General features: G+C 36.0%; 2 protein-coding genes across 3 annotated transcripts; one reads left to right on the top strand and one right to left on the bottom strand.

The window, feature by feature from the left end:
- Positions 1-2,146: 2,146 nt before the first annotated feature.
- LOC121971229 (sorcin-like) lies at positions 2,147-10,409 on the bottom strand. 2 transcript variants are annotated; one of them, XM_042522387.1, is made up of 10 exons: positions 10,267-10,409; positions 10,095-10,153; positions 9,973-10,013; positions 9,218-9,249; positions 7,622-7,650; positions 5,070-5,106; positions 3,661-3,717; positions 3,200-3,276; positions 2,546-2,619; positions 2,147-2,420 (listed from the first exon to the last, which is right to left on the bottom strand). In XM_042522387.1, the coding sequence occupies exons 1-10, from the start codon at positions 10,348-10,350 to the stop codon at positions 2,401-2,403; spliced, it is 510 nt and encodes a 169-aa protein (XP_042378321.1). In that variant the 5' UTR covers positions 10,351-10,409; the 3' UTR covers positions 2,147-2,400. The 2 variants fall into 2 exon arrangements, with proteins under 2 accessions (XP_042378321.1, XP_042378322.1); XM_042522388.1 differs by having other exon boundaries at positions 10,095-10,189; positions 10,267-10,397.
- A 145-nt stretch (positions 10,410-10,554) lies between these two features.
- On the top strand, positions 10,555-24,683 carry LOC121972796 (phosphoinositide phosphatase SAC7-like). The gene is made up of 15 exons (XM_042524426.1): positions 10,555-10,822; positions 11,938-12,093; positions 12,644-12,724; positions 15,956-16,083; positions 16,228-16,319; positions 17,800-17,857; positions 20,390-20,446; positions 20,530-20,563; positions 20,662-20,742; positions 20,930-21,036; positions 21,640-21,726; positions 21,810-21,887; positions 23,327-23,348; positions 23,793-23,811; positions 24,470-24,683. The coding sequence occupies exons 1-15, from the start codon at positions 10,618-10,620 to the stop codon at positions 24,681-24,683; spliced, it is 1,419 nt and encodes a 472-aa protein (XP_042380360.1). The 5' UTR covers positions 10,555-10,617.
- The last annotated feature ends 176 nt before the right edge of the window (positions 24,684-24,859 follow it).

Below are 24,859 nucleotides of genomic sequence, written 5' to 3'. Positions count from 1 at the left end.
ACACGGGATTCCCTGGTCCCTGGCATCCCGATGCTCGAAGTAAATCCCACGGAAATATAAGGAACAAACTAATGATAGAATAATGAAATAAATAAAGAATGAGTACAGTGACATACCCTGACCTAGAGGGAGCCCTCGGATGGATTGGTGAGCTGGTCGTGACGCTTATTGAGTCGTGGTGATCCAAAAGAATAGATGAATGTGAGCTGGAGAAGTCAGATATGATGGCACAGAGTCGGACCTGACGACATGGAGCCGAATGCGACAGGGATCTGTTGGCACATAGCTGGATGCTGTCTAGATCGTTAGAATATGACAACAGCCTGTAGGCCGGAATACAACAACAGCTCGAAGGCCGGAATACATTAACGGTTTGAAGGGCGGAACAAAATAGTGGCTCAAAAGTCAGAGATAGACTATATCAAGGGAGTGAATGCTAGATCGTCATTGGGTATGTACAGTCGGCTGGATCTGAGGGGCATATGGTAACGATGATGATCTAGAGGATAGCTGAAGACGTGCCACCCGACTGCGGGCATCAACCGGTTGCGAGCGACATTGGCTGCTGGAGGCGGTCTACCAAAAGAGGGCGGGGTTGACCAGCTGCGAGCGGCGTCGGCCGCTGGAGGCGATGTCGGTCTTCTGTGGGCGCGAGGAGGTAGAAGGCGTATGGGCTGTTGACGTGTGTGAGAGAGAGCATGCTGGAATGGGGGAGAACGGCGGGGCAGTGCTCGTCTGCGATATGTGGAGGCAGAGGTAGAGGCAGAGTCAGTCGTGAAGCAGCACGAGGAGGAAGGAAAAAGGGCAACCGGCGAGAGGAGAGGCGGCGAGGTGACCCAGGCGTGCGTCCTGTGGTGACGGCGGCGAACAAACCCAGCCGAAGAAAGCCTCTCTCTAACAACGTAGTCGTGAGGGAGAGCGGCATACGAGGTTTCTGACGAGATGGCGGCGTGCGGCGTCCGTGAAAGCCCTCCACGGTGGCGCTCCCTCCCCTCTCTACGAATCCCCTTTCCTAACCTTTATATAGAGGGGACCAGCCAAGGGGTGTGTACCTCTTAGAGGAAAGGCCAAGAGTTGCATCCCATTGGAGGATGTCATTAAGGGAGAAGAGAAAGAAAAGTCCAAGAGGCGAAGAGAAGTCTAAAAAATATTTCTCTTGGAGGGAGGGAAAAAAATCTCCTCTCTCCATGTGGCTCTTATCCATCCCCACATCAATTATTAAATGGGCTGATACAATGTCAAACAGAATCAAGCAGTTAAAAAAGAGAGAGAATGGAAACTTAAATCCTCAAAATCATCAAGAAACTGAAATAGAGAAATGGAAACTTAAATCCTCAAAATCATCAAGAAACTGAAATATAGAGAAAGAGAGTGTGTGTTTTCATTGCAGAGATCCCAAAAGAACAAGCTACGCTACGCTATTGTTCTTTGCTTCTTCTGAGTAAAAGACTTCGAACAAACAAACCACACCAAGCTTTGCTTGCCAAGATACGCCAAATGTACTCTTATATCTCACGTGGTCATCAATTCAGGGTTTTCCCCCTTCAACGGTGGATTCCGATCGATCGATTGGGAAACGCAGCAACTTAAACACATCAAGTTTCAATCAAGACATTTTTAGGTTAAATTTGATTAAGATGTTCGGTGGCAAGTCTTTGATTTAGCCATTAGCGTGTTTCATTTGGCTAATCCTCACCTGATTTAATTTCCCGAAGACAGCATACTTTCCCAAAGTTTTTTTTTTCTCTGTTATTATCTAATGTGTCACATGCATGTTCTGCATTTGTATCAGATCAAAACAACATATAATCTTTTTAACTGGAGAAGAATATTTCAATTGATCTGAAAAGAATCATTTTTTCAATTGAATATATTTCTCCAGCTATTCCTGAAAAATCTTCTATGAGAAAATTATACTAGAGAATTCAATACGGTCTAATAATTTAAGCCTTGAAGGCTCTTAAGAATCTTAACTTGTACTGTCTAGCAAGAGTTTTCCTTTGATTGCTCAAAGCAATTCATTTCTTCAATAAGAAAAAGAAAATGAAAAAGTTTCCTGAGTATCAAGCAATACTTCATTTTTTACTAATCAGAAGGAAAGATTTTTGAATATACAAAAAAATTCAATCAAGTGAATAAAATAAAATAAAATCTAAAACGAATTCCCTTTTTTGAAAGAGTAGGAAGTACTGTGTAATCTCATTCTGTCGGCCAAATTTTCTCAACGCTATCAAAGAACAGAAGTCTAAGTTATTACTTTACAAATTTCTCTTCCGGTGTCGAAGTTATTTAAGCTGATTAACGTATGAACACGTGAATACAAGTAATTTACATGAACACAAAGGATACAAAGTCTCACTAGATTCAGAGTGATGAACCACGAAAAGCAGCAGAATTGAATTATATTCGGGAATTGGCAGCTGGAAACAAAAGACACGATATAACTGATGAGTAAGAAGCTGAATGATAGAAAGGATTAACAAAATGTAGACTTCTGGTAACTTTAAGCAAAAGAACCAAATAAAAATGAATCTGAGTTACTCACTACAGTATACAAATTGGTTGAAATCTAGTGTTACTCTGCCTTGTTTGGTTGTATCAAAGGAATTAAACAAATTCCTGCAACAAAAAAGGAAACAATTAACTGACTTACATGCCTGCCTGCATTCAAAGACATAAATGAAAACTCTTTGAAGCTTAACAAGTTCAAGACTAATTGCATGTTTCGATAGAAAAGCTTTTGTATTCCCTGTGAATTGCCGTAGCATTGTAAAAATGAACTCCAAATATCACTTCTAGTGGCTATTCTTTATCTATTCGACAATGTAAATAACCACGAGAAGTAAAATAGCCAGACTAGTTAAATCAGGTATTAGGATGGTTTAGTTGGGTCGGTTAGGCTGAATGCTCGAGACAGGCTGAGGAATGCAGCAAGATTGGTAGTCCGGACGAGTTGAATGAACTAGGTGGTGCGCTGAGTGTACCAAATGGATCGGACGAGCAAGGCTGGTTGGGTCGGACAAAATGAACTTGTCAAGTCATGCCTAGCTACTCAGAAAAAGTGGCTCATTGTGGTATTTTTCAGAAAAAATAAATCCAAAATTTCCGCCTATCCTTTAGTTTTTAAGAAATAAAGAGCACAGAATAATGTCGGAGTCTAAGTTAACTACTCCACCTACGAACAAAAGAATATGCATACCGAGCTGACTGTACAAATATGCAAAGTGAGATGAAGTCATCCAACAGAACCATTCCCCTCTTGTTCTTGTCAAAGCTCTGACATGGATCATCAATCAAAATTAGTAATAATGCAAGCATAAGAAGGAAACTAAGTTACGTTTACAAAATTCGACAGCATTAGAAATGAAACCATAGGAAAATATTAAGAATCAAAAGAATTTAATTTTTGCTAACATGAAACTCATGCGAGTGAAGCATGTCATGAAAGAAAGCAGTGTTAGGTTAAGACATAAAGAAACAAACGTTTGATATCATATTACAAAAAAATATGCACATTAATTTCATAAGGATTAGTCCATAGTATCTTATGAAACTGACAAAATTGTGAAGATAGAAGCTAAATATCAAGTATGCCTTCTATATGCCAATATAAAAATACAAATGGATATTCTCCAGAACATTAAATAGCACGTCATCTACCTCACAGACTGTTAAGAAAGAAGGTGAATCAAGGGAGAAGCCAAGGCTGACCAGTCCCTGCAAGAATGTTGTGGAAATTCTCAACATTAAGGTGAAGAAAAAATAGGACAGCATGTGCTGCAGATGTATATAACTGCACAGAATATTCATACTGACAGAAAAGTCATAACATAAAGCAGACCCTAAATATCACGTGACAGAAGTCAAGAAAGTGAATATTAATTACTAAGAATAACAGTTAAATCAAAAATAGAAGTATCTGGCTATATGCCAATTGAAAAACTGGCCCTAATTTACAGCTGCTCTACCTTAATTTCCGCATCCAGTAGTTCTGGTCACAAACATTATGAGAATGAAAGCAATTACTTGGTAAAGGACGCTATCTGGTAATATCTTTTGCAAGAAAGGGGAGACATGAAACTTGATGGTATCAGTACTTCAAAAGTATCAACTCCTTACTTTTGAGTCAGAACATCCAAGGCAAGGCTAAGCATAAAACTTACAAAGAACCGTCTTCATTTATAGCTATGCTTCACAACCCACTCTATAGCAATCATTTACCCTATAGTTGAGAGATATAATACACTACAAAGAAGAGAATACAAAGACAATCAAATATGCAAGGTAAGTTCAGAAGAAAAATCAGAATCGTGGAAGTTGAATAATTACATTCCCATCTTAAGGATAAGGTTATGTGAATTTCAGGCGAGAATTTGAAAGCTGGAAGAAAAAATATAATCAGAATATAATGTTTTTTTAGAAAAATTATCCTCAACATTGTTTAGAAGATTAAAAGAAAGTGTCTCAATTTATTGTGTCTATTCAGAAACAAAAAGAAAAACAGACATCATATACCACAAACTTCATAACATAAACCAAAAAAATTCTTAATTTCAAAGGTAATAAATTGTATAAAGGTAATACAGATTATATACGTAACATATCTTTGAAGAGGTTGATTGGAGTTGTCATATATTGCTGCAACGACAATAAATAGCAATCACACTCATATTGTTCAATTAAACTATAGAATTCATCTATTTTGTTATGATTTAAGCAAGAACTATAAATTTCCATTGTTGTTCTAAGAACTATAAATTTCCATAACAAGCTCCTTTTCTTAAAAATATTAAATAAGAAAGATAGATACCACCAAGGTTCCTTGTAACAATTTGCATAAGTTAAAAGAAATAAATTAAGGGAAAAATAGTCGAAATGAAATAAGAAAACATAAGTAATTAATTTTGAAACAGAAACTTTCCAGCATTGATTTTTTTTTTTTAAAAAAAAATCAGGGGTGGAGGGTCTTCCTTGGAAAAAAAATATAGCATTCATAAGGTAAACAATCCTCTTCCTACATTAAGGAAAGAATAATTTTCTAAAAAATCACCATGACAAGAAACCATTACCTCATAGACATCATCCGGATTTAGATATCCACGACCCCTATATATCCAAGTAGAAGAAAAGTTATACAAGACAAGCACAATGTATGAACAGGATAAAATTATGATTATACTAACTTGGTATGGTAACTTATAAAAAATTGAGTAAAATCATTCTATTCTTAATTGAACTCAGTAAGAAACATATCATGAGACATGTATATCAATAATCAACGAAATGCATATTAGAGAGAACCAATATAAATACTTGTGCATGTCCATTTCATATGTCAGATTCCCAATCTACCCAAGGACTAACTAGAAAGATCATGTTCATCTAACAAATACTAAATAGGTTTTCGGTGAGCAACTTAGAGCATGTAGATTGAAGAAGAAAATGAAGACTCAAACAGGGCCATGATGATTTAATTCCGAATTCTACAACAACTTTGTATGAAATATCAACTGAAAATGCACTTATCTATACACAGTTACAAATGACTTATTTATTGTACAATGCTGTCCTTAAAAAAATAATGAATTTCTAACACCTGTGAGAGAAATTAAAGCAAGAACTAGTTAAAAAGCGAACACATTACAGGATGAACAAAAAAAATTAACCACAGTCCAGGTTTATGAATTAATGGGCTAGGCCACATAATTGTGCAATTCTACAGCCCAAAACATGCGAGCCAAGTCGACTCATTCCCTATAGTGTAAACAGGCAATCTTTGTGGATCATGATCCAAAATATGGACTGGGTAGAATGAAGCATGTGCCACGATGCTGAGATTGAACCCTAAGCAGTTCAATTGCTATAAGTTTTTGCTCTTGAATGCAAGATATAGCAGAGAACAAAGAACTATATTTGAGAGAAGTCGAGCGAAAGGAAAAGCTATCGAGGAAGAGATGAAGTGGAAACCTTTACTTGCAAGATCCACTTTTTATACAAGCAGACTTTAAAGAGCTCATCTTTGTTGCACCCATAAGAAAATTATGTGAACCATGCCATCACTACAAGAAGCTTCAAAGTTTGTAACTACTGTGAGAAGTCTTTGATGAGTTGATACTGTCCACAGAGATGGCCCCCGTGTAAACTTATGGGGCATGTGGTTATGGCTTATGGTGGAATTTAGAAGCCAAATTGAATATATGTGATCATATGCAACGAATCACATTTGATGAAGCAATGACAACATACTGTAACTTAACAACACAATTCTTATTTTTGATTCAAAATATTAAGTTGTCTGGAAAACTTGTGCAAATGGTTATCTAACTATATTAGTCAATAAAATACTGAATTATATATGTTCTAAATATGTGTCTAGCAGCAAACTAATGTTATCGTTTGCAACTGTTAGCATGGAAATGAATTAATATGTACTAATTATTAAGCATGTGCTGACAAGGATAAATGATACTTCTTGTACAATTTGAGCATTTATATCATACAGGATATTGAAAAGGACTAATAATGTGCTAGATATGAGAAAGTTAAGGTGGACGTTAGAGGTTATGAGGATATGATATCCCAATTGGCCTCCTCTTTACATTCTTATAAAAGATGCAGTCCCTACATAGACAGGAGGTTCATTGCCGAGCCTTCTTCACCGTCACTCAATTGTCAACCATGAATGCTAACAACTTGGTAGGACAATTTGGGTTGACAGCTCAGCTCTCATGAGAGATTAGATTATTGACAAAGAGTCGAAGTTCTATTACTATCACTTATATCAGACATAGGACCGATTAGATGTAGCACCAACCAATAGATGACAAAATATGTAAAAATAATGTTAATAGAAAACAAACATATCCAAAGGAAGCCAAGAGATTCTATAATTGGAAAAATTAAATGGATTTAGAGTATAAAATTAAAGGAATAAAGGGAGACTAAAAAAGATAGTAAGAATACATTTTAAGATATAAATAAATGATAGAACTTAAAGAAAATATGATTAATTTGGTCTGATTTGCAGACTCTTGCAAGCTTAAGATCCGTTCCTGGTCTAAGTTCATGAATCTCATATAATGTTGTCTGATCCTACCCAAGAGTGAGCTCGACCACCTTGTGGATAGAAAAACCTATGCCAACTAAGAGTAAGCTCAACTCTATATTTTGAGGACACTAATGTACAATGACACAGGATACTTCTCGTACATGACCTCACCACTCCAGCATAGACTACCACAGGGACCATAGTTGATGGCATGAAAAACACCCATTTTCCAACTAGTATCTAATCTTGTAGATTCCACAGAAAATTCTTATTGTACTTTGATTATTTAGTTTATTTAGTTGTATTGTTGCTTCTGCAGGGCAGTATGCTAGCATCGAGTTAAATACCCAAAATAAGACTATGTAAGCACAAACAAAAATGCAAGAAAATAAGACAAAAACATTACTTCCAAAGTTGAATAGAGTAAGGCCATCTTATAATAAGTAATAAAAATTATGTGATCATTAACTGTGGAAGTTTTCTAAATCCAAGAACTTATCGTAAGTTGGTCAGTTCTGATTCTGCAAGCAACATTACTGAAAGATAACCACATGTAAGGATGAAGGACGATACCTTTCTTTGAGGGTGAAAGCATTTTGGACCTGCAAAAGGATTAGAGTGTTTATGTGCCAGTACAAAAGAAACAAGGAAGTAACAAAAAACTATGAGAATCTTAATTGAAATATACAGAAAAATCATGAGGCAAATAGGGTGTTACATATCTTTGGTTAGATAGGAACCTTATACAAGATAACAACCATTAGATTCGTAATATAAACAGATAACAGTTGCAAATAAATCTGATTCTAGTTGGGGAGCATTTCAATGTTTTGACATTGAAGCATTGGATTCATGCCACCAAGGATGAACATTCAAAATGGAAATATATGGTTGGATAAAGCAGATTATAATTTTTTCAAGAGTTGGAGGGAACAGCGCAAAGGTAGAAATCAAAGTTTACAATAATACAACCTCCAGATTTATAATGATTCCGTAACCCCCTAGAACAGCATATTGGTTAAAATAGAAACAAATAATGCATCTGTATTTCATTGTTTTTTAGAAATGATCCAAATTAATGGGCAATAACACTTCCAAAATAAAGATTCCAGGATAACAGGTCATTGATACAATTCAGAATAATCAAAGCAAACTAAATCTACCATTTGCCTTCTTCAGACTGTACTTAGAGTTCATCATGTATGATAAACCAGTTCACTTAAGCTAAAACAATTGGAGTAAATTTGAAGGTAAAATGTTGCTATTACCCTTTAGCAACTGAAGAAAATCAATTAAAATAACAAAAATGGCAAATGTAAAAGCTGTGTAACACTGTCAACAGCACGAACATTTGAGCTCAGCTAGGATGAACATATAAGAGAGTAAAGACTCACGAAGTCAGCTTCCTTCTTTTAGACCTTTCTAGTGTGGGTTTCAGTTCAAATATCTAACAAATTAGTTATCAGTTGCAATAATATGCTATGTGCTGTCAGGAACATTCTACTATGCACACTAAACAAGGATTCAATGAATGCTATTAAGCAATGAATGGATCACAATTTTGTGTCATAATTTGTTGCCACAAATATTAACGTTAGAAGTTCCATGTGTTTAAAATTCACCAATACATATTCACAAGAAAAAAAAATTCATAACATCAACTAGAAAAGTAAAAAAGATGAGATGCAAGATCAAGATGTAGTGAATAAGACATAAAACACAAGCAAAGCTCAAGTAGTAAGATATTAGGACAAAGAACAAAAAAACCACGCCACTTAGGGCAACCATATTTAAGAAACAGAATATTATCTTTCAAAACTTGGTTACTTTATAACAAAAAAATGATAATTCTAACACACTATTATCACCACATGTATTTTTTAAAGCAAAAAGGTAAATAGATGTTTTGGAAATCCCTTTGTATAAGTCCCAATGGTAAAAAACAGTATACTTGGGAAAGCCAAGCATGCCTGCAGTCTGGAAGGGACAAAATTAAAGAACATAAAATATGGATGAACTATTAGAAAACATCAGTTATATTGACTATATCTTCAGTACAAGCTATGTAAAATTAGAAACAGAAATTATTGCACTTGGTCCTACTTCAGTTTTATACAAACTAAAATTTGTAACACAAGTTTCTTATATTCAGTTGATATGAGAGCTGACCTTGAGAAGAAACTTGTTGAGAGCAAGAAATTCTGTGAACAACACAATTAGACAGATTAATGGAGTTATATCTAGAAAGCAACAGCATTCAACAAAAAAAAATCATTAGACTTTTGCTAGTAAGAGATATAAAGCTAGTGATTCCAGCTGAACCATGGGCGTCTTGACCTTATGCAAACAAACAGTCAGTAGTTATTACAACAAATCTGATTAGATGCATTGGAGCTCAATAAAGGTATATATGATCAAACATGGTTCAATTAAAACAATAAGAATGAGGCCATTCCCAATCAATACTACATTGGGTTAAGAAAATCAAATGTGGAAATGCATAACTTGACACTAAAAAAAGGTACAACAGTATTTTGCAGAAGATCTCTCAGTTTCAATTAGTTTATCCATGGACAAGTTAAGAAGGTTTTTTTCATTAATATGATTAATATAGTTGTACGAACCATAATTAGTATTACAACCTTATAGAAACCACCACTGTGAAAATAATTAATTCTTTTGCTGTTCTTAATGTGAACTGTGATGTACCTTTGCCAGTGACAGCATATGATGTAGTTTTATATGATACATAAAGGTCGGCGGTAATTGATTAACCAAATCAACTTATTACTGATTGAGAGAACAAAATCCGCCAAATCTACATTGTAATTAAACACTAAGTAATTACTGAAAAGTAACCAATTACTACTCATGTAAACAGCACCCAACGCATTGCATAACTAAGAAAGGAGTGATGAAACCACCTTCAAAGTTCATGGTCCCATTTCCATCAAAATCGTACATTCTGCAGTTTAAGAAACATCAAATTAAGAAGCAGAGCACCGACCAGCAACTGACGGAAACAGAAGGAGGCAGAGAGACAAACCTGATCATCTGCTGTACTACGGAGAGGGAAAAGTCGAGGTTTCCGACGGAGAGGGCTCTCTGATCGCAGGTTCATCGATGCCGAAATAATCAGAACTAGGGTTTTGGTTAGGAGAACAAAACAAGTATTATTGGATAAAACAAGCTGAGGGGGGTGAATGAGGAAGAAGAACCTGGAGCTGGTGGGCCGTGATGTTGCCGGAGCGATTGGAATCGACGCGGTCGTACCATTCTCGGAGGATCACGGCGTTGTCCATCCCGGTCCCCGATGACGAGGATTAGAAGTCGACTATTTATAGTCCACCAGTAGACAAGTATTTAGCAATTGCTGCTCCAAATACTGATTTAATAATACGATAAATAGGAATTAAAATATTGATTATTTCAAAGTATCTTTTACAAATTAAGTAAACTTTAGTGGGTAAAATGAAATTTACTCTAACATCGAATCACCTCGAATAAACGTGGCGATACCAACTGGGAGAAAGGGAGACCGGATACCGTTGTGGCGTTGTGCGCAGCGCATGCTCTGCATCGGCGCTCGCTGGCCGTCCCCACCGCGAAGCCCGCGACCGCAGATTGCTCCCTCCTCCGCCTTCCCCACCCCTATTTCTTGCCTCTCTTCCTCCTCGTCGCTGCTCTCCCATTCACTCCTCTCCTGCCCTCTCCTCCTCTCTCCCGCCCCTCGGCGCCTCCGCTTTATCCCCCCCTCTTTTCGTCGCTTTGCAGGTAACGCAAGACCCAATACTCTTCCTTCTCCGCTTAGTTAAGTTTTTGTTTACACTGTTATTGTGATCTTATCTGAATTCTTCAATTTTGATTTCACGACGTAAGAATCTAGGATTTTTCGGACAAGAAAAATCGACTGCTTGATATTTTTAGGGTAAATTGAACTCTTCCTAGTCTTTGAATTTGGAAATTCCTTCTTTGTTTCCCATCAAACATAGCACTCTCGATGATTTTTTTAATACGATTAGCAAATTTGATGGTTGATCCCTTATCTCTCGCATCGCGCCTGATGTCATAATGGCTGATTCTTCGATTTTGAATTCACGTCGTCGTATCTGAAAGAAAAAAATAATAATTTCTGGTCCGTCGCTCCTTAGGTAATATTGTCTATTCCACAAAACAATAGCATTCTCCATGGATCTCATCTATTTTTACGCAATTATTGATTTTATTGTTTGATCTCTTATCTCTCGTTCCTGTTGTCTTTATTATATATATGATTTGTTCAGTGTCTTGATATGTATAGCCCTCAAATTTTGGATCTAACCTAAATGTTTGTTCAACTGCTATATTCAGCACTCCCGTTCTTGAATCTAAACTCATGAACTGGTTAGGTGAGCTTATGTGCATGCAAAAACTTAGGTTTGATACTTTCAGTAATGGTTTTGCTTCCATCTTTTTTGAGACCAATCTTCATAAAAGAATTGACCTCTAGTCTTTTTACAATGTTCTTTCTCCTTGAATTTTGATGTGTTCATTGTTCTAATCTTCATTCTTTTGAGATATGCGCTTTAGACCTAACAAGCAGCAATATCTGGAGGGCATGCTTGCTCGCAATCATGTTTGCACTGTATCTATATAAATTTTAGAATTGTAGTTTCCTCTGATTATTCTTCTCATTTTCAATTAGATATAGATACTTAACCAATTGCAAACTATCATTTCTTTTTTTGTTATTATTTTCTTCATTGGATGATTTAATTACAATTGGTTTATGCGGTTGATACAAACCTTCCTTTTTCAGACCTTGCCATGTTTTGTATCTTAATAAACTCATATGCGGGTGTTTTTTAGAGGTAGAAAATATTCAAATTTTCTAATTCTTGATTGTACAGTGATGGATGACAATGATAAGGGTGATCATGGAAAGATGCTTTACACACGGTTGAGGTTATGGCAATTCACCGACAAGTATATCCTTGAGCCAATTGATGTCTCTTCTGATTCTTATTTGTCGATCAGTCGCACTGATGGATCAAGCAGCTTAATAGGTCTGTTTCCCCTCGTATATTTTGTCGTTGTGCTGCTGGCTTATTTTTATAATCAAGCATAGTTTCTTAAATAACAAATATATGGATTAAGGACTTCCTATTTTTGTCTAATCTATTATTTCTACTTTCTGTTTTTTTTTATTAGTTGAATTGCTAGAATTAAAGTTGTGGGTGGTAGATTATAGAATAAACAAAATTGTCCTTGACTTAATATGAAAGGACATAAAAAACCTGATTGTTGGAGTTCAGTGGTGTGTGAGATCTATGTATATATGCTTCTAAATAGTTGGGACAGTAGAATGTTGAACCCGATTTCAAGTCTCATTAATTCAATCATGTTAACCAACTGCTGGCTAGGGATATCTCTTTGCAGTGGTAGTTTTCTTTCAGTAATCAGGTTGCTAGTTGAACACCATTACATTCATGAAGTAATTTATTTACCTTGTTAATCAACTTGCTTAAAGAAATTTTGACTTCTAGTTCTACATAATTACTACCTTGAAGCTATAAAGAAAATTTTTCACCTAATTTTATCTGTTTCGATGTACAGCTCAACTTCCAAAGTGCACAACACAGTCTCCAAGTGTTCGCCCTGTTTTTGGCGTGATTGGAATGCTTAAGCTTTTAGTAGGTATGTGTATGTTGTCCCTAACATATTGTTGTTAGGTATTATTTGTATTGTATTGTTGACCATTGAACCCATTTCAAAAGAATGGTGAGATCCAGTTTTAGTGTTTACTTCAAGAATGATTGGTGAAGAAATGTAATGATCATTTCGTTGACCAGTAACTGCAGGTTCAAGTGTCACAAAGGTTTGAAATCTTATGGTCACAGGCCTATCTGCATAACATGGGTGAACTTATGATAGTGGAGCCTTTTATTTGGTTCTTGTTAAATGGGAAAGAAATATTGTATGCTAGTGATGAAAGACATCTATTGATAGTGGAACGTTGTATTTGGTTCTTGGGATTCTATTTGGCTCTTATTAATGGGAAAGAAATATTGTATGCTAGTAATGAGAGACATCTATTACACAGTATATATTGGACTCGATATAAACTCTAAACCTGAAACATTCATTCTGGGACTAAATCCGCAATACTTTATAATACTTAATCACTCCCCATACTATATATGTCCACCTTGTTATATAAACTATAAAGGTCTCATAAAAATTGACTAAGATATGCCAATGATGAAAATAAGAACACAATAGATGAGCCCAAAATCTAGGAGATATATCTTGAGTGAGCTTCTCCTTACGGCGATGTTGACAACATAGAATAGTCAAATGAAGGAGTTGAAGGAAATCACTCAATGAGGTTTCCTAAGGGTCAGCTAAGAGGATAACAATGAGAGAATGAAAGAGAAGATGAACAAATAACAATGTGGTGGATAGATCATTGGAGAAGAATCTTGTGCTTGAGGAAGAAATTCAATGGAGAGGGATGGCGATCTCTTGGAACGACCGAATATGAAGACATAACATTGCTTTAACAAAGAAAATAAAGCAGCCAACACTTCTCTCGTCATCTGGCTGGAGATGATAGAATTGGGTCTTGGAGCTGATGAGTATGTTCTGAATTCAAATAGGCATTGGAAGTTGGGGGGTCAGATGATGAAAGGATTCAGATCTGGATCTAGATGGCGCTGATATGGAAGGAATTGAATCAGACATTGGAGAGGCACTCAACTCTAGAGAATTCATCTGGAGGAGGCAAAATGTGAAGGAAACAAGAGCAAATGATGACAAATAAAAGAGGTATCAACAGTGCTTGAGGGAACAAAAGTTAGTGAGAATTGAGGGAGGTAAAGCTCTTTTTTAGGAAGAAGAGGTGACCAGTGCAAGGTCGATAGGATGAGAAGAGGATAGTAGGCTGCGGCTGCATGAAGGAGAGGAAGCAGTGTTTTCTTTTCTTTTCATTAGCATATCCATCCAAATTTGAATACCAAAGAAATCAAAACAAAGGAACAATCAAGGGTGATGTTGGCTTTAGGTGGCATGGATATTACAATGGAGAATAAGAAACCATTGTCGAATGCACAGGAGCTACATCCTTTCTACATCTGTAGCAGATTATTGTGGATGACAGTGCAGGTGTCAATTTGAAAGGTTGGTGTTGAAGAAAACTGAGATGACTAGATGCAAGAGGAGGATATTTGATTGTCTAGAGCAGACACAAATGCAAAGGAACACAGAAAGCAGTGAGTGCAACCAATGAAGTGGCAAATATCAGAGAAAGCTGTCAAAGAGGGCTACAAGAGGATGATGCAAGGCTGGTGAGGTGTGGTCTGAATCAAAGGAGATCCAGGCAGAGGCAAAGACAACAGGGAGAAAATGGAGATGGTGAACTGGAAGAAAACATATTTGATGCTCTATAGGCAAGTTTTGGGAGTAGAGGAGTCAGTGCTGCAGAAGATCAATGATGACCCTATAGGACATAGACACTCCATGGAGATGGCAAAGTGCAACGAATGTGGGCATATGTTGAAGGAGAATCAGGCATAAGGACAGATTGTAAGGCCAATGCAAGCATAATATTCTTTGCTGCCTAAATATCTACCTCCATATGTGATAGCTGTTGCTACCATATTCAGCATTATCACTGTTTCTAATGTGATCCTTTTTAGCATGGATTAAGGCAGGTTGTAAGGCCAATATAACATAATATTCTGTGCTTCCATTACATCTATGCCCATATCTGATAGATGTTGCTACCATATTCAACATTGTCACTGTTTCTAATGAGATCCTTTTTGGTAACTAGGGTTAGCATAGCTTGTAACTTGTAGAGAGGGTGGAAAAGCTGGTAATTGTCTCAATGAAGAACATTATTTTTGTTGTTGGACACAAACAATTTCATATGTGGAAGATTTATCCTGGCTTTATGAATTTTATAATGTATACGCAATTTGATGGAAGTGTGTGATTGAATCTGTTAGCCTTCAGCTGATACTTTATCAAGTTGCTTCAACAACTTGACAGTCGTTGACAAGGAACACTCATGGGAATTCATCAATTTCTTCCCATGTTAATGGTAGGAATCGTTTTCTTTCCTTCAAGTCATGAAAGATGAGGTGTTGATCCAATCTCTGACTGAGTTGACATTCTATCCACTATCTGGTAGATGGTTTTGCTGTTGATTATATGGTTTGTAGGTTTTGTGTTGTTCCTCACTTATATATATATATAATGCTTAGTTAGGCTCTATGCTTAAGTTGAACTCTGCTATTTTCACATAATGCTTTCTTTTAGATATTTTTTCATACTATTTATAGCCAAATTAAATGCATTATATTATTTTAACCATACCTTGTAGCTTTTGAGAACAAAAAAATAAGTGAGAATAATTAATATGGTCAAAGAGAAGATTTCTACTAGTAGCAATTTTAGATGCCCTATGTATTATTCAACAATATGCAAAAAGAAATATTTTGTGTTTTGTGGTATAACCATCTATTTTGACAGTTAGGAAAGAACATATACAAGAAGTTAGTTAGTAAAGATGTTAATGTTAAGATTGATTAGTGGAGTTATTAGGGGAAAAAAAATACTATTCAAGATCATTAGGTGTAATTTGATGGTAAAATTGGAGACAATGCATTGTAATTGGTATGTATATATTTGAAGATGACTAATTGATTCTATATTTTGACTTGACTTGATTAGAGACGGAAGCTTAATTTAACATAATTCAAATATTTTTTTAAATATAAACATCACTATTGATATAGTCATATTAAGTTTAGTGGAGGACAAAGAACCAATAGTTAAATGCCACTTCTGATTTATCTCTTCTTGTTGTACTTTCTAGCTTCGACTAGTATGATATTCTTACTAACTAATATACTCATGCTGCAGGATCATATTTGTTGGTTGTAACAGAGCGTGAATGTGTTGGATCTTACCTAGGGCATCCAATTTACAAGGTCTCAGGCATGCAGATTCTTCCATGCAATAATTCTCTGAAAAATTCTTCGTCTGAGCAGGTTGGAAGGGTTTTGTTTAAATTTTTGGTTCACTGGTAACATTTATTCAGTAATTGTAACTTATGTGGTTAAAATATATGTTTTTGGTTCATTGATAATATCTGTTCATAAATAATAACTTGTGGTTAAAATATATATTGACAGAAAAAGATGGAATCTGAGTTTTCCGTTCTTCTAGAGGCTGCACAAAGTACGCCAGGCCTGTACTTCTCCTACGACGTCAATCTAACTCTATGGTAAATATGTTTCTTTTTGAATTTATCTTTTCCAGAGTTCTTCCCTTATGAGCTAGATATATAAAATTAAAATTGAAGTCATTTTTCTTTCAGGTTAATATGCTATAATTTTGTACTTATACTAAACATGTGTTCTTAGCCACATTTTCTTTTTACCCGATGAACTAATTTATTGATTTAATGTGTGTACTAGTTGGAATCTTTGTGAGATGTGTGTAACATGTAAAATTTAACCTGTAGTATCTATAGTCTGTGATGTCGGGTTCATTAATTTTTGTTTAACAAGGTAGAAAGTTTTCTTGATTTGATTCTTCAGATTCTTTCTCTTTTGTCATTGATTTACATGTGTTGAAATTTGTTGGCTGTTGAATATACTATGTCTACTGATCAATGATTTGATGCCAAGTATGTGCTCTTTTGTTCAGGTGGTAATTATAGCAAGAGACTGAGGAGTTTAAAATAAGTCAGCCTCCGATATATTCTTTAATTCCTTGTACTTATGATGCCATAAAGAAATAATGACTATTATCACCAGGCACTGCTCTCTTGGAAATGGTCTCATAATGCATCAGTCAATTTTTAATGTCAAATTACCTTAATCATGCCTGAAGGGAGGTAATCTTATGCTAGTCTCCTAGGTGACCAAGAAGACCAATGGTGCAACTCTCACTTTTTTGTCTCAACCCTAATTTTCTGACAGTTCAACTAGTTGACCATTATGCATATAACTAACATGGCAATTTTCTTCCACAAGGTCAAAGTCATAAATGGTTGTATGACTTGTATGTAATTTTGAAATCAGCTTTAGTTAGTGACCCCTTATCATATTCCTCTGTCATGTGGACTTAATGCTTGAACCCAAAAATCCCTTCAAGAAGCACCTGTGCTTTCTAAAATAGATTAATGTTGTTATAAAGTTTTAAGAGTTGATCGAATGCCCCCAGGGCGTAACACAGATGGTGGGCGCATGATATCTTTGGCGTAATGGCTAAGGTCGATTCTCAGGAACTGACAACTTGGGGTTTATCCCACCATGCGCCTGACACCTGTGTATCTGCATGTACCTCCCTCCATATCCGTGGGGCCGGCACTAGGGGGCCGTTAATGTAGCGGATCTACATTTTTTAAGAGTTGATCGAAAGTATTAAATGCTATTCTAATTGGATGAGCACCACTGATTTATTGTTCTCTCAATTACAACTACAAATTCTTCAACTTGATAGTGAGTTTTCTCATGTCTAGGCTAGTCTTGCTTTATATTACTTCATAATGATCACTACTAACTTAACATTCTCCCCAACAAATACCTGATTTATGTTATGGTCCATTTTGAGCAATGCCTCTTACGCTGCATCTCATAATTAGTCTGACAAATATATTCAGTATACTAATTTCACCCTTTTTGGGCATTTGTGGCTTAAATTACAAATGTCTTTGTTCTACTGTTTTCTAATGCCCATAATAATTATTTGTTTGGCAGCTTGCAGAAGTTACATGAGTTGGGAAATGACTCGAAGATGGTACCTCTTTGGAGACAGGTACAAATTTTTTACTCCTGACATGTATGAGAAATTTGTTGATTTGGGTTTACTTAGTTTTCATTCAAAATGTTCTTGTACCTTTTAATAGATTGAGAGTAATTTGGAAGGGTTTAGATTAAGACAATGTTTCATTGTTGGAAGTCTGATATTTATTTAGGGGTTTTTGATGCCTTTATGTTGTATTTATGTTCCTAGAACAACCATTAGATTTGATTTTGTTATCCCCATGTATGTGCCTTATCATCAAGAAATGAGAAAAATGATCTCAATTATTGCATCTTTGACAGGCAATTTAGACTATCTGCACTCTACCTCATATAATGTTTTAACGCTTACAAAAAATGTTCCATTAAAGACACTTGGCTAGCCCTTCACTTATGCTATAATAAATTTCAAATTATTCCATCTCATTTTAGCCCCAAAATCCTGTTTTTGAGGGAAGAAACTCACAAAAATTTTAGATTTTAACGCACAACCTAAAATAATCTAAGTTAGAGTTTCAAATTAGGTCTCTCTCTCTTAAATGAGTGAATTTTTTGAACACCTATTTCCTGATATGAGTTGTATGTAGGATGACATAGACAAGCAATACAAGTTTGTAATTCTCATTCAAAATCAAGGTGGTGATCCTTGACATAAACAAGATGTGTTGGCATCACACTGGCCTTTTGAGTGTGCCTGTACTTGGTTTTGCCTAGTCATTCTTTAAAGCTTTGATCTCGTTCTGTCATCCATTGATTTACTAGTATTAGATGTTGCTTGCTTGTATAAAATCAACCTCATAGTGCCAACTTCATATTGCGTCTGTCACCTCAGAAACACATGCGGCATGCGTGCCCATGCCTGAAAAAAGAAGTGTTGTCATTGAGGATAAAAAAGGTAATGTTGCTAGGTACAAGATAAAGCAATGCCTAGTTCAAAGATATTTTCCAGTGTCTTTTTCTTTAATTGGTGTTGTTGACAAGAAGAAGAGGGCTTGTGAGATGAAGAAGAGAAATACCTAGGTTGAGGCATGCTAACAAGGTCTCTTATTCATTTGCGACATACTTGTTTCTAGATTGATCTCCTCCATATCACACAAATTTAGGCCTAGATCTCAATTCAATGAGAAGTTGGTAATAACGAAAAAAAAAATCCTACTCACTTGCTTTGTAGTATTGTTCTAAATGGTGGTTGAGGCGGCCACCTAGGTGGGAGGCGAACCTCAACCGCACCGCCTTGAACCGCACCGCATTGTGTTTAGGTGACGGTAAAGCGTTTCCTAGTAGAGCTTGGGCGACGCCTCCAGACGCGTTGCCAAGCTCAGGTGATGCGTTTGGGCACACACGATGGGTTCAGACTCATCGTCGGCCCCAGGTCTGGACTCGTCACCGGGTTTAGACGACGCATCTCGACACGTCACGTCCGACGACGTGTCTGACGCCGAAAAATCAAAGATGGTCGAATAGAATAGTTTTTTTTTAACTAGGATTTAATCAAAATTTTATATTAATAATTTTAATCATGATTGGGCTAATTTAAGTAGACATAATTAAAGTCCAATAAAATTATCTTATATATATATATATATATATTAAAAAAAATATTTAGATTAACTTTTTTATTTTTTAGTTAATATATTTTATAGTTTTTTTTTAAATGATCCTATATTTATTTTTTATTCTTTAGTTAATATATTATTTAATTATGTATAAAAATAAGTTAAAAAAATTCAACCGCCTAGATGGTAGGCGGTCAGCATTGCCACCACCTACCGCCATTTACAACACTGCTTTGTAGGTTTAGGGAATACTTCCTTTTGATCATATCTTTGATTTTTCAAAATTTGTCTTCCATATAGCTGATATATTTCTTTGACCCAACTCATCAACATCGGGCTCAACTAAGTTTGACAACTATGGTTCTATGTGTCGTGCAATTGGCGGAATTTGTTTCATCCATGCTGATCTTCATGGTATTCTAAAGCACGAGACAAAAAAAAAATTAGCAAAAAGGTGATTGGGTTGGCAAGGGACCATCATTGACCTAAACAATCAAGAAAATTGACTTGTTCAATTAGTCATTTTGAACTTCTATTAGGCCTAATAGAAGCTCTGCTGTCACATTGCCAAGGTTGTTCCATGTCAATCCCCATTCAAAATGGTATGTTTTGGCACCCTATAATGCTGACACTTGGCATGCTTTCACACAAAACATGTGATAAATTTAGATGTGCTTTACTCTTTCAGTACTCTTTCATTTAGTTTATTTTTTATTTTAAAAATAAGGATATAACAATTAAATAGTCATTTGAATTGCATTTTTATTTTGCTATATCATAACTGTACTCAACAAGTTGACATGTGTTATAGTAGCCTATATCAATTTAGATAGTTGAGAACTCGTATGATCTTTCACTTAACCATTAAAAAAATAAGGATATATCTGCTTGTTTTACATAGATACAGTATGAAAATTGAATTGTCAAAATTGTGTTAATTACGACAATTTGTTACTTGTCTTATCACTTTAATCTAAGCTATCTTGCAGGCAGAACCTAGATTTCTTTGGAATAGCTATATGTTGGAAGCACTTATTGATAACAAAGTGAGATGTGATTCTCAAAAACTGCTTGAATGAATTAGCATTAGCTTATCTCATATGTTAATATGTTGCATTTCTTTATGCAGTTGGATTCGTATATGCTACCAATCATCCAAGGAAGTATCCTGATATTGTCTTTTGCTCGTTTGTTTTTAGTCCCGTTTTGCAAGTTTCGAGTAACTTATTGAGTTATTGCAATAGCCTTAACCGTATATCAGGCTTCCAAAGTTTTCAAGCAGCCATTGGTTCACAAATCATTGATGTTACCTTAATTGCACGTCGATGCACAAGGAGAGCAGGTTTTGGTTCATTAGAAAAACTCACTGTTATTTGCTTCAGTTTTGGATTATTTATTTGAATTATAACACTGCCAAGTGGAAGGAAACCCAAGTTCAAATCATAACATGATGTGCCTCGCTCATTTCAATTTTAGTCTCTTCTTTTGTAAGAAATTATTGTACTATCGTACCTGTATTTTGCTTTAAGGTACTCGGATGTGGAGAAGAGGAGCTGACTCAGAAGGCTATGTTGCAAATTTTGTTGAATCAGAACAGATTTTGCAAACTAATGGATTTACAGCATCCTTTGTCCAAGTACTACTTCTTTTCCTTTTGGTTATAATGTTAGATCGAATCAAATTACCCCATGTCTAGCAAAACTTGTTTGCTATGTTTGTTTGTGTGGTTGCAGCTTGGTGTTGGGTACAAAAAAGTTTAGAAATTGTCTTATGCTTTCAATGGATGCACTTGTTTACATAATACATTGAGATACTTCTAAGCATCATCCGGAATTTAGATTGCTCAATGGTATCCTTGATTGCTCTTCTAGATCTGTTTCTTTGCTGAACTACTTGTGTATTCTAAGCATTGCATAGAAGCAAGAAGGCAATCCATTTGATTAGACATACAATTGCTAAATAGAGGTGAATTTCTCTCTCTGATATTTGATAGAATAATTAAGCAGACAATATGTAGGTTAAGTATCTACCAAAATAGTTGACTTTCTGCCTGTTTAATCAGTAATACAATGTTCTTTGTTTAAGCAAATTGATTTTAGCATCTGGTTGCTCCATATCCTTATTTCTCATCCAGTGTCTATTTTATTGGTAGTTGAAACATTTAAGAAAAATGACATATTAAGGGTTTAGTTTATAGAAAGTCTTTTTGAAAGAGGATTTATCAAATTAATGCTTGCAGATTCGTGGATCAATGCCATTTCTATGGGAGCAAATTGTTGACCTGACATATAAACCTAAATTTGATATTGTTAGGCCTGATGAGGCGGTAATAATTCATTGATACTCTCTCCTTTCTAAAATAGGCTCCTTAAAAGTTTCTCTCATTATCCTCTTCTTTCTATTTGACAGTCTCGTGTGGCTGAAAGGCACTTCTTAGATTTAAATAAAAAGTATGGTTCAGTTGTAGCTGTTGACCTTGTCAATCAGGTAATCATTATTGTAGCATCCTTCATGCTTATCTTATTGTTAACTATTCATGTTCCTCAGAAATTTGCACATTATGTTTATGCAAAGTATTTGCTGTGTGGTTAAATATGATACTCTGGCCTACATTGACACTGAATATTTTATTAACTTTTAGTTCACTATTAGTTGAATGATATGTTCTTAGTATCATTTCTTAGAAGAATTTAATCTATATTGGACCGAATGTTCTGTACCGACCAGTATGTACCATACGCACCACATTATATCTTGCCTATTTGATGACAATATTGGGATCTTGGAGTGGTAGTATAACTGCCCGGCCTCCTTGTTCGAGAGGTATCAATGTAGTCACAGATCTATCACCTGCCCCCCTTTGCTTCAGATACATATGGGCTTGGACTATCTTGCAGGGTTGGTAGACACATATTTTGTGCTCTTTTATATTTTGTTCGCATATATCTGTATATATTCTTTCTATTAGATTAGTTAAGTCAACTGTGAACAATATAGTGAAAAATGAGAGATCCCAACCTAATTATTTTAGTGAATCAACTTAAATAGATTTTATCAAAGGTGAAAAAAAAGGAAACTAACCTCACTTGATTATGTCTCTGCCTCCATCTTGTGGCTTTAGTGAGTCTGCATGAGATTATATTTAAGATTCATCCAAGTTTCAAATTGTATGCTAATGTTTGCAAGGGAACTTGGGTTTTTTGAATCTCATGCATATGTATGGGCATTGGGCAATGAACTTTCTTAATATAAGAAATAATGTAGACCAAATTAATTGATAGAAGGCTTTGATTTTCCCTTATTATTATGAATGTTTGATGCTCAAACATATAAATTAATATATTATGGAAACATCTTAACTTACACAATTAGTTTACAAAGCAATATGATCAAGTATGGAAGTAAAAGAGGAATATTTGAGAAGCTACATAAATACCACAGTCAAAGTACCATGCTAGTAAATGTATGCAAGACTTGATTTCAAAAATAGAACCCAACATGCATACCCCTCCAATCTAGTATGCTCATTACATTATTAACATCGTGTAATAGCACAGATGGATTCCTTTGAGTCGTGTTGGTATGAGCCTGCAATGCAAACTCAGAAAGAATAGGATTATTCAGGAATGGAGATGCTATAATCAGTAATCAGCGCATTCATAGTTTCGTTAATGCTAAATGTCAAGATTAATTTTGCATCTTTACTTCCTCCTATCTCGACTTAAGAGCTAGTCTATCAAGAAATCATATTATAAATGCTGTTTTCTTACCTTACTAAACTCCTCTTGTGCGGTGAATTTATTTGATGTTGTTGCATTTATTATTTTACATATTACATTGCTAACTTATCTTTCTGCATACACAAAAGAGAATTTAAAGCTGTACAGATTTTATTCATGCTTTCTTATATTTGACACAATCATCAGCATGGAAGTGAGGGACGTCTAAGTGATATATATATATATATATATATATATATATATATATATATATATATATATATATATAATCTCATTCTTTACTAATTAATTTTGGTGAAGCCTAAAATGAATTTACGTTAATATCATTTTTTCTATTCACACTAAAAATAATTCAAATATTTATTAGTAATTCTACAAGCGAAACAATCAGTGATATAGAGTTCGAAGCTCAGTTACAACGTATTATTATGAATTTTTCTCATCATTAATTTTCTATGGTTGTTTTATATAAAAAAATACAGTTCTCTTTAGTCCCATATCTTAGAATTGACAATACTATTATCAAAAAAACTTCTATAAAATTGCAATCTATGAGCTCGGAATAAAATTTAAGGCTCCAAAACAACAAAGAGCCATGTGTAATAAGCTTGATGTTGTTGTTATTTATTGATCCTTTTGGGAATTTGAGCAGACGGAACTCTCAAAATGATGTAATTGAAATGTAGACCAAATCACCATGAGCCAGATGGGGAGTGTGATGAGTTGTCTTCTATGTTGATCCAGTCGTCAGAAGATCTTTGATCAATGCTACCTACAGGAATGACACGGGATTCCCTGGTCCCTGACATCCCGATGCTCGAAGTAAATCCCACGGAAATATAAGGAACAAACTAATGATAGAATAATGAAATGACTAAAGAATGAGTACAGTGACATACCCTGACCTAGAGGGGGCCCTCGGATGGATTGGTGAGCTGGTCGCGACGCTTATTGAGTCGTGGTGGTCCAAAAGAATAGATGAATGTGAGCTGGAGAAGTCAGATATGATGGCATAGAGTCGGACCTGACGACATGGAGCCGAATGCGACAGGGATCTATTGGCACATAGCTGGATGCTGTCTGGATCGTCAGAATCTGACAACAGCCTGTAGGCCGGAATACAACAACAGCTCGAAGGCCGGAATACAATAACGGTTTGAAGGGCGGAACAAAATAGTGGCTCAAAAGTTAGAGATAGACTATATCAAGGGAGTGAATGCTAGATCGTCATTGGGTATGTACAGTCGGCTGGATCTGAGGGGCATATGGTAACGATGATGATCTAGAGGATAGCTGAAGACGTGCCACCCGACTGCGGGCATCAACCAGTTGCGAGCGACATCGGCTGTTGGAGGCGGTCTACCAAAAGAGGGCGGGGTTGACCAGCTGCGAGCGGCGTCAGCCGCTGGAGGCAATGTCGGTCGTCTGTGGGCGCGAGGAGGGAGAAGGCGTATGGGCTGCCGGCGTGTGTGAGAGAGAGCATGCTGGAATGGGGGAGAACGGCGGGGTAGTTCTCGTCTACGATATGTGGAGGCAGAGGTAGAGGCAGAGTCAGTCGTGAAGCAGCACGAGGAGGAAGGAAAAAGGGCAGTCGGCGAGAGGAGAGGCGACGAGGTGACCCAGGTGTGCACCCTGTGGTGACGGCGGCGAACAAACCCAGCCGAAGAAAGCCTCTCTCTAACAACGTGGTCGCGAGAGAGGAGTGAGGGAGAGCGGCAT

Source organism: Zingiber officinale, chromosome 4A (assembly GCF_018446385.1).
Source record: "Zingiber officinale cultivar Zhangliang chromosome 4A, Zo_v1.1, whole genome shotgun sequence".
NCBI classification, from domain to species: domain Eukaryota; kingdom Viridiplantae; phylum Streptophyta; class Magnoliopsida; order Zingiberales; family Zingiberaceae; genus Zingiber; species Zingiber officinale.
Note: the sequence above shows the minus strand (reverse complement) of the source record. Positions and strands in the feature narration are given on the sequence as shown.

Coding starts and splice junctions, on each gene's coding strand:
- LOC121971229 (XM_042522387.1), bottom strand. CDS start 10,350: ATGGACAACGCCGTGATCCTCCGAGAATGGTACGACCGCGTCGATTCC. Junction 3,277..3,660: donor CTTTCTTAACAGTCTGTGAG/GTAGATGACGTG, acceptor GATCCATGTCAG/AGCTTTGACAAGAACAAGAG. Junction 2,620..3,199: donor ATATTTGTACAGTCAGCTCG/GTATGCATATTC, acceptor TTTTTGTTGCAG/GAATTTGTTTAATTCCTTTG.
- LOC121972796 (XM_042524426.1), top strand. CDS start 10,618: ATGCTCTGCATCGGCGCTCGCTGGCCGTCCCCACCGCGAAGCCCGCGA. Junction 16,320..17,799: donor GACGTCAATCTAACTCTATG/GTAAATATGTTT, acceptor TTTGTTTGGCAG/CTTGCAGAAGTTACATGAGT. Junction 20,743..20,929: donor TCGATGCACAAGGAGAGCAG/GTTTTGGTTCAT, acceptor TTTTGCTTTAAG/GTACTCGGATGTGGAGAAGA.